The sequence below is a fragment of the Sinocyclocheilus anshuiensis genome, unplaced genomic scaffold, assembly GCF_001515605.1.
Source record: "Sinocyclocheilus anshuiensis isolate Anshui unplaced genomic scaffold, SAMN03320099.WGS_v1.1 scaffold1365, whole genome shotgun sequence".
Lineage (NCBI taxonomy): Eukaryota > Metazoa > Chordata > Actinopteri > Cypriniformes > Cyprinidae > Sinocyclocheilus > Sinocyclocheilus anshuiensis.
In genome coordinates this window covers 972,174-981,416 of record NW_015551032.1, presented here as the reverse complement: position 1 = coordinate 981,416, position 9,243 = coordinate 972,174, and the positions used below count along the sequence as shown (strand labels likewise).

At 38.8% G+C, this 9,243-nt stretch overlaps 2 protein-coding genes across 2 annotated transcripts in view; one reads left to right on the top strand and one right to left on the bottom strand.

The window, feature by feature from the left end:
• Positions 1–3,464, top strand: part of LOC107661222 (progestin and adipoQ receptor family member 3-like) — a 10,689-nt gene extending 7,225 nt beyond the window's left edge. Inside the window, exons 6-7 of the mRNA XM_016450721.1 lie at positions 2,580–2,670; positions 2,935–3,464. Of these exons, the coding sequence (XP_016306207.1) occupies positions 2,580–2,670; positions 2,935–3,077 (234 nt within the window). The 3' untranslated portion in view covers positions 3,078–3,464. The remainder of the gene's footprint in view (positions 1–2,579; positions 2,671–2,934) is intronic.
• A 716-nt stretch (positions 3,465–4,180) lies between these two features.
• Positions 4,181–9,243, bottom strand: part of LOC107661221 (BMP-2-inducible protein kinase-like) — a 65,661-nt gene continuing 60,598 nt past the window's right edge. Inside the window, 1 exon segment of the mRNA XM_016450720.1 lies at positions 4,181–6,854. Coding sequence (XP_016306206.1) covers positions 5,473–6,854 — 1,382 coding nt within the window. The 3' untranslated portion in view covers positions 4,181–5,472.

Here is a 9,243-nt window from a genome sequence, read left to right as displayed (position 1 = left end):
TGAATTCTTACTGGCATATAACGAACAAATCAAACAAATGTAAACGGGCAAAGGCGGGACCCCCTACAAGGCGGGGCCCATGGGCTGCAGCCCACTTAAGCCTAATTTATTGCATGACGGAGCAAAAATGTAAGTGTCTAAAGCATACGCACAGTTCCATTGAATGATAAATGTGTTTAAACAATGTCATTGAACCGAATGTACGAAGGAAACCGTTAAAATAACAACAGCTTTACAACAACCTTGAAATAAGAGCGGAAGGTTTATCTGATAATCGGATGCATGAAAGTAGCGTTCGTTGCTAATAGCAAACAGACTTCGGGCGCGTTTTCTTTCAGAATCATCATTCGCCGATGGAGAGGAAAAGTTAAACATTTTATTTTATGAAAAAAAGTTTTCGCACTGAAAGAGAAGTGATCTCGCGCTCATAGAACTTAAGACGTGCCAGGCTATATCTGCAGCTAATCTGAATAAAAAGCAAAATGAACTGATGAAACGTTAAGATAGTAAACACAATAAATAAATAACATTTATGAATGATGCAGTGCTAATTGACATATCATTTATTACAGTACAGAAACTATAAAGTATATTTTCTAACTTATTCTGTGCAGAAAATTTAAATAATTGTTTGTAGTATATAAAACAATAATAAAATTGCCATTAGGAAAAAATATATAGATTACAAATGATTTGATTATTGTCCAGAAGTGTATTTGATTTCTTATAGCAAATTCAAAGTAAGATATAAGAAAAGAATTCCTTGTAAAAAAAAATATATATAATAATACATACATACATAAAATTATTGTATCTGACAATAACTGTCACTTCTGAAATGATGGCTACGCCCCTGGTGTGACAAAATGTTAAGCCTATACATAATACTTTTAAAGCTCTTTTTTAAAATCTTGGCTTACATAAATTTCTACATATGCCATGTCATGCCATAGCATCATTAAACTAGCATCTAACAATGGACAAAAGTGTTTTTTTCTCTCTAACCTGTGGTTCTGTAGCCATAAAGGCTGCTGTGTAATTTGCCCCCTGACTAAGCATTTAGGGGAAGCATTTAAATAATCCTGTGAATGCACTTAAAGAATGCAGAATCGAATCGTTAATCGAATCTAATTGTGAATCGAATCGAATTGAATCGTTCTGAATTTGCAAAAATCGTTCTTGAATCGAAAACCTATGAAACGTGAATCGAATTGATTCGCTGTCTACCCAAAGATTCACAGCCCTAGTATGGACATAAACATTTTTCAAAATACCTACTTTTGTGTTTCACAGAAGAAAGTTTAAAATGACATGGGTGAGTAAATAAAAAGGAATTTCATTTTTGGGTGAACTGTCGCTTAAAAAGCGAGGAATAGTATGAACGTTTAATAGGAAAGTTCCTGACATTTCCCATGAGATTACTGTAACACTGTGCTAGAGTATCTTTGATTATGTTGTACGATAGTTTATTCCTCCTTTCCTGTTAGTTTGCACAATGGACCCCCTGTGGAGCGGCTTTGTACTGCCTGTATAAAAACGACGAGGTGCCACTTGGCATGGAATCTTCTTTGTTTCAAGATTCTGGTGCAGTTTTCTGAAAGCTTGGATCTTGGATATCCTGAGCAAGCTGCTTGCTCTCGTCCCCTCTACTCCCACTTGCTGTTTGCCGAGCACCAGCGCTTTTGGCCACGCTGCTCCACATGGTTCGCCCCACATATTGGAAGTGCTGGCTTATTGTGCCCCAGAATGCGGCAGAAATCTGCTCCAGCCCAAAGCAGATGGCGGTGTTCATGGACCCACTCCGTCACTCCTGTTCCCCACCATATGACATTCACACGTGGGTGAGCCATCTCCACTCTCCCCCTGCCAAGTGTTTAGCTTTGCTTTTTGGATGACTACTCAATCAGCCAAGTGCCCCAAGAGAAAGAGGGACCGCTTTCTCCATTGCTTTTTCTTGCACCAGTTTTTTTTCCTCCTCCAGAACAAGTGATTTTTTGTGTCTATGTTGTGCACATTAAGAGGACTTCCATGTGTTTGTGGTTCATGTAGTTTCGTCTGGTTTGTGTAACTGTCTGCAGTACTGGCGGCAGGTGTACCTGGTAACCGTTCTGGCCATGATGTTGGCAGTGTTCTTTGCCCAGATCCACCCTCATTACTTGACCAAGAAGTGGCAGAAGCTTCGCTCTGTTATATTCTGTGCTGTGGCAGGATATGGCCTAATCCCCACCTTTCATTGGATCTGGCTCAGTGGGGGTTTCAGCTCAGACATAGTCCAGGTAAAAGGCATCCTCAAAATTTTTTAATAGATATTCTTAAGAAACATCAACCATATTAATAATAATGAGTATTGCCAGACATATATATATTACATTTTACACACACACACATATATAATTAGAAGTTACAACATTATTATTATTATTGTTATTACTGTTTTTTTTTTAATGTATATTTACCAGACATTTTTACCCATTTTTCCACAACTACTATGCATATATACTGTATATTGAGTGACTTATTGATTGATTGTTTCATGTTGGTATTATTGAGGGTATTGTTTTTTGTTTTTTTTTTGGTAGGAAGTTGTTCCCAGAGTGCTGATAATGTATGTACTTGCTGTAGCTGCTATCATCTTCTACATGTCCAAAGTTCCAGAGCGTTATTTCCCAGGTACTGGGAAATACAATATTTCTTACTCTTTCATCTTTATTTCACAATTGGAGAGCTCAGTGTGGCATCCTGAGATGAAAGCAGGGTTACATGTCACTTTTGTCAAATTTGAAACTGTGTCCAAAGAGAGAAGTTTTTTAGAGTGATGGACTAAACCAAGGGCCACACACACCTGCCTTAATTAAATTGACTCACATTGCTGTGTGAGAGGACCAACCTCAGACAAGTTAATTAATGCTTTAATGCTCTTTTTGTCATCTCTAGGTCAGCTGAACTACTTGGGCTCCAGCCATCAGGTCTGGCACATATTGGTGGTGCTCATGTTCTACTGGTGGCATCAGTCTGCACATTTCATAACCAATTATCGTCACTCTCACCCTTGCCCGGACCACCCTATTCATTCCTAGAGTTATGAGATCGAGGGACACCACTGAGGACTTGTATAGCTTTTTAAATTATCTTTAAGCTTAAACACATTGGATTTTGTTTTGTTTTTTTGTCTATTTTGAAACTTTTATACATTTTGTAAATTGATGTTTCAGTTTAAATATAAATTAAAGGCACTTGATGAGGTAAGCAGTTAGGCTTTTAAAAGCACTTTTAAAAATCAAGGTGAGCACCATTTCACTGGGTCTGCGTGCATTTCTACATTTATAGAAATCTACTTGTTGGGTAACATGCAGGTTATGTGGGCAATAAATCTGTTACATACTAGTAGTTAAACATTCAGTATTATATTATTATCTGTCTGTTCAATACTATTTTGGTGTTTTCTTTTTGTATTTGCACCTAAAATTCAATGATTCATAAGCTTACATTTCGATTTATGTTGGGTTTGTGCAAACATGAATTTTTAATGGTTTTTTTTTTTTTCAAACGTTCATTATATAATAGTTTAAATGAGACTTAAATCATATAGTCTCATTTATAACATCGAATAAACCAAAGAGAATTGATAGGGCTTGTTCAGTGAATTGTTCAGAGATTGGTGAAATAAACAAATGTCTTAACAAGTGGAAACTATATTTTGCGGGTTGCTGCACAGCATTGCCATGTTGCAAACACACACATCAGTATTTTTTCTTTTGATATAGACAGATGACTCCTTGTTTACCATTTGTTTTTGCTTTGTTACCAACAATGACAATTTAAAATTCCTTCCATGCAACTAATGCAATGAACACACCAGTCTGTATATTGCATTTCATCAGGTTGTAGTCTCAGTTGAGTTATCAAGTCAAAGTTAGGACTGTAATGTGAACTAGAGCTACATGTTTTCAGTTCATTTTCTGCCTTACAACAGTGAACTGTACAGCTGTACAACTGCATTTTTTTAAACAGCACAATGTGTATTTTTAGTGCTTAATGGTATGATGATGTGCTGTTATTTTTGTGAGCTGTTATTGAATCATGATGCTGCATTAAGTAACACTATTTAAATTTTTTACCACATATTGGTAATATGTTGGGATATGCGTTCTTCAGCACAGATGAATAAACATTCACTTTGTCCTTTTCAACTGAAGTTTTAATGACAGTTCTTTTAATGACAATATCTGACAAAACAAAACAAGGACTAATGATCTCCAAAAAAAAAAAAAACATTTTATTGCATTGTTAGAGCGTAGTACTACATAAGAAAAAAGGAACGCATCTTGCAACGTTTGAAACAAAAAGAAGCATTTTTTTGGTCTTGAATGTTCAAACTGCAGATATTGTAAACTGCAGAGTGTAAATGCATCTTCTAAATGGCCTTTTCATCAGTTAAATTGTGATAACCTTCATGACTAAAATTTAAATGTTTGCTTCAAACAAGGGACTGATACATAAATACGCAAAATTGTATTGAGCACATTCGTTAATTCTTTTCCCTTTCCACAAGAGCCAATTGTTCATGATTGTAGGTTACTGGTAAATACATACAGACGTAGTGGAACACCTAATCATTGATAACATCAAAGATGTTTAGTTCAGGTTGGGGAATTATTTCTATGCGAGTCATAACAATATTGTCTAATAAACTGCAAGTTTAACTTCTCTTGTGTGGTCGGTTTACTAAAGGGAACATTAAATCAAGTCCCTTTTCATGTATGTAGACATTGAAACATAAGGCTTTAAAACATTGAATGCATTTAAAAATAAAAATATGCATAAAATCTATGCGAATGACATTAAAATGGAGAAGGCCTACACTCAGATGATTCCATTGACACAAACGGGCTACAAACAGCTATTGTGCATTCGAGGTACTGTTAAGCAGGGTGGGGAATACCCAGATAAGGCTTTTTGGTGTTTCATGTTGGTAGATAGGAGTTGCACCAACTCAGTGGTCAGCAATGGAGTACAAACTACAAAATGCTGTACTATATTGGTATTTTACTCTTAATCCTATTAAAATGAAGGATTACACACACATCTCCAATGTGCTTTTTTAACTTTTTTTTTTTTTTTACTGAGCAGAGCGCTTATTGTATTGAAGCATAGAAGGCTTTCTAGCACGTAAAGGCTAAGGAATATGCTTCAAAATCTGAAAGCATCCATCAACCACAGGCTTAAGTCACCAAAAGGAAAAGAGGATTTAGCTGTCCAGTTAGGTATTAAAATACTTGAAAAACTACAAAAGTTGAATGTTATCTAGTTTAAAGGCCTATGTCCCAATGGGCTGCACATACACAGAGATCACAGAACAAAGCTGCCGTCCGTTAAAAGACATTTCAAAAGGCTGCTTGGGCTTTGCATAATGTAGCGGTGTATGTGTGTGTGTGTCTATCATCTCTGCATGTGTGCCGGAAGACAAGACATTCACTGCTTTGAGGGGAAAGGTGCGGCTCCGAAAGGGTCGAGATCCTTTTGTGGGGTTTGCGGAGCTCCGCTTTCAACCACCAGTTCTGTGAAAGGTACAGCTCCGAAGTCATCTATCTTATTTTCGTCAGACACGCCATGTAAGGAACTGGTTCTCGGCCTAGTGTTGGTCGAATTTATCTCACTTTTGTTGTCTCCCAAGCTCTGGTGCTGGCCGTGTCGACTGCCATCTTGTGGATGAAAAGGCTTGGCTCCAAACGGATCCAACAAGACCTCCTCCGAAGGCAACGCAGCTTCTTTTTCCATCACCTCGCCCAGGGCAATACTGATGTTCTCTTTGGAGTCAGACGTGCTGAGGAACTCATTGCTGCTCTGCGAGTCCCGTCTGCCCACTTTCTTGTGCCTTCGCACCCGTTCGGGGGTACGGAAACTGGGTTTGTTGCTCTTCCTGCCACCAGTGGGCGTGACGTGGTGTCGCTTCCCATTCCCGCCACTCGCCTCTTGCTTGGTGCGCCTTTGCCGCGAGGAGAGTTTCTGAAGACTGCGCTGCTTCTGCCTCTGTTGCTGGGGACTGTCTGCTTCGTCGGAAGGTGCTTGGCCAAAGATGTCCTCCTGATTCCTAGAATCCCTGTTCATTACGTGGCTAGGTTGGAAAGGCGAGAATCCGAATACATCCACGCTGTCAGGAGAAACGGGTGGCGTCTGGCCGCTGGGTCCATCACCACTCCTGCTGGACCTGGAGAGGTTTCTGTTGAAAGGAGCTTTGATGAATATGTCAGTCTCTTCCGCAGCGTTCTCCTGGCTAGCCTGCCTAAAAGGGGCTTGGGCAAAAATATCTGAGCTCTCTGGTGACACTCTGGGCTGACCACTGCCAACGAAAGGAACAGCACCAAACACATCCACAATGCTCGCGACAGGCATGGCTACACTTGGCGAATTGGGAGGAGTGATCACACTGGGTCCAGATTCAGCTTTCACTGTTCTAGGAGGAAAAAGCGCAGCCTTTTCCTTCGACAACCCAAGTTTTGCTTTCCTAGAGTCACAATCTGAGTCTGAGCTGTGTTTGTCCTCCTCTTCCTCAGAGTCCATGAGTAACGGCCTCTGACCCAGGTTCTCAGGTTCGGTGTCTTCACGTTCGCTGTTGAGACCTTCCTCCTCTTCGGCCTCTTCGTCTTCACTGCTTTTGGGAGAGGGTGGGTCCGACTCAAAATCACTGTCTGATTCCTCGCCTGCTTTCTGAGGCAGTGAACTAGTGGAGCTACTTTTCTTTGCAGGTTTGTGTTCTTTGACTGATTGCAGGTTTGTGTCTTGCATGGCTGGAACAGTCACCGCAACACTGAGCTTCTCAACTGGATGCTCTGCTGTCAGCACACCAGCTCCTGCTAAATGAACACAGAAAGTTGTTGATGAATGTCTGATATACACAGCATTGGACGAGTGCCTTTCCCATAGAAACCGCACATACTTAAAATTATTCCACCCTTTTAGCAATAACAGCCACAGCTCAGAGCTTTAAAAAGAAATCTAGGAATAGACGTACAAACCTACTACAGAAGGTTTAGGGATAACAGTGAATGAAATGAGTCCAAAAACAGACTCCAGAAACTCCAGAACTAATCAAAACATCCACAAATTATTTTGTATAACATATGTGGTATATTAGAAAACTTGAAATCCTTACAATTACAATCTTTACAATTTTACAATATATTAAAAACATGAAAAAAATTGAATAAGAAAAAAAATTCTAAACTACAATAATCTCATCCAAAAAGCTAAGCAGCATCATTATATAATACAGTTAAAGTTATAATTATGGTTTTATTTTGGTTTTGTTTGTGTAATGATGCTTCTTAACCTTTGTAAATTAAGCAATTTTATTTTACAATTACAAATTTTTAAGACAAAGCTAATTTCTATTAATTTGAGTATTGGCAGACATAGCAGAGATGAAAAACGGTATTATATTTGATCAAAAATCTGTACTTTTCCTGAAAAGTCTCACCTGACTGAGTGCTTGAAAGAAACATTTTTAACCTCAGGCAAGATTTTGGAAATTGTAAAAAAAAAGACATTTTCATTGTCAAAAGAAAAAGAAAACTGACTTGTGAGATGCACTATTTATTATTTGCTTCTCCTGTAATTTAAACTAGTACATCTTGCTACAGCCTATCACAATATTTGTCAACATGTATAATTATTGAGGTATTTGTCTAATTTCAAAAGACTGACATTCTCAACATGGCTAGGCATTGCCATCCTCCCCCTGCTGAGCAGGCAGAGCTGCGGATCTGTTATCGACAGATCCATCCAAACTGGCAGAGCGAGACACAGGATTAGCCAAACCCGGTTCTATGAATATGATATATAGTTCAAAACTATATAAATAAAAAAGTTAAATAACTAATTAAATAACAACTACTTCTACTACAATGATTATAGTCATAAGACAGGCAAGAACAGCGACTGTGGGGGGGTGGGGATGGGGGACAGTAGAGCAAGAACAGCACAGGAGGAAAAAAAACTGTGGTGCTTTTTCAAAGAAATATGAAGCTTAGTGGAAAAAATATACGAGCACTGTTTAGACTGTCCGGATTACAACACATCTAATCACGCCTACCTCCTGGAATACAACAATCCACAGCGCAGCATAATGGAACATCCTTAATCATATAAGAAGATCGCAACCAGAAGACAACATTTATTGAGTGTTCTTTTCCAGGCCCATCCGATTACACGCTGATCACGGCTCTAGTAAAAACAGCCAAAGCATGTGGATGTCCAGACCTCTTCCTGATTTGCTTGAATAGGGAACATAATGGAAAAGTCATATTGCTCTGAAAGCTACACATCCTTCCAGTGGATTACCCAGGCCTCCCTTCCCCAGCTCAACAGATGCTAAACTGATTGTCTTTTTGTCATCACAATATATGCAAATGATTTACGATCACAGCCGTGATATGCTTCAATAGCTTATTGTATCTTACCTCATTACGTCCAAGTGTCCTCTGTTCTACATGCAACTTTACCAGGTAAACTGAATATTTGAATGGAGTTCATAATGAGAGATTATGCTTATTCTATAGTTTAGGAGCCATTTTATTATGCTTTCCCCTCCAAAGACCAGTTACCTACTTTATCAAGGTTTAACAAAATGATTAAGCATACATCCAACAGGACAGCCACAAAGCATAATTGGTCCTCGTACATAATCATATACTTAGCATCAGTGTTGGGCAGTTAACGCATTAAACCCCGTTCACACTGCCAGCGACTTTTTCGCTGTATGTCGCTAGACTCCGTGCTGTGAAGATGCTTGTGGGCGTTCCTACTGCTGTAGCTCTAATGTTATTGGTAGACTGCACGTCTGGACATATAAAATGCAATCACAAACTGTATATTGCCGGTAAAACTAAGATATCATTCTATTATGACTAGGAATTAGACTTAAAAGAAATAAAAGTACCATTCTGCTGTTGAAGAGTGTTGTTATATAAACTACAGAAGTGCTCGTGCATTAAATCATTAACCGGTGCTAAACTGCTCACTGCATCATGTAATTAACAACTCGAACCATCAATGTATGAATCAAACTCACTTAGACAGCCAACGGTTTCTTTTCTAACGCGTCATTTTTTATATCCATGTATGTGGTTACAGTAAAATCATATAAAACAGTGAAATCGCTCAGGAAATCTGTCCTGTCTTGCCTGCACTCGAGACGGTGACGTGTGAGCGCCACTGACAGATTCTTCACTCCTACTGGTTGTC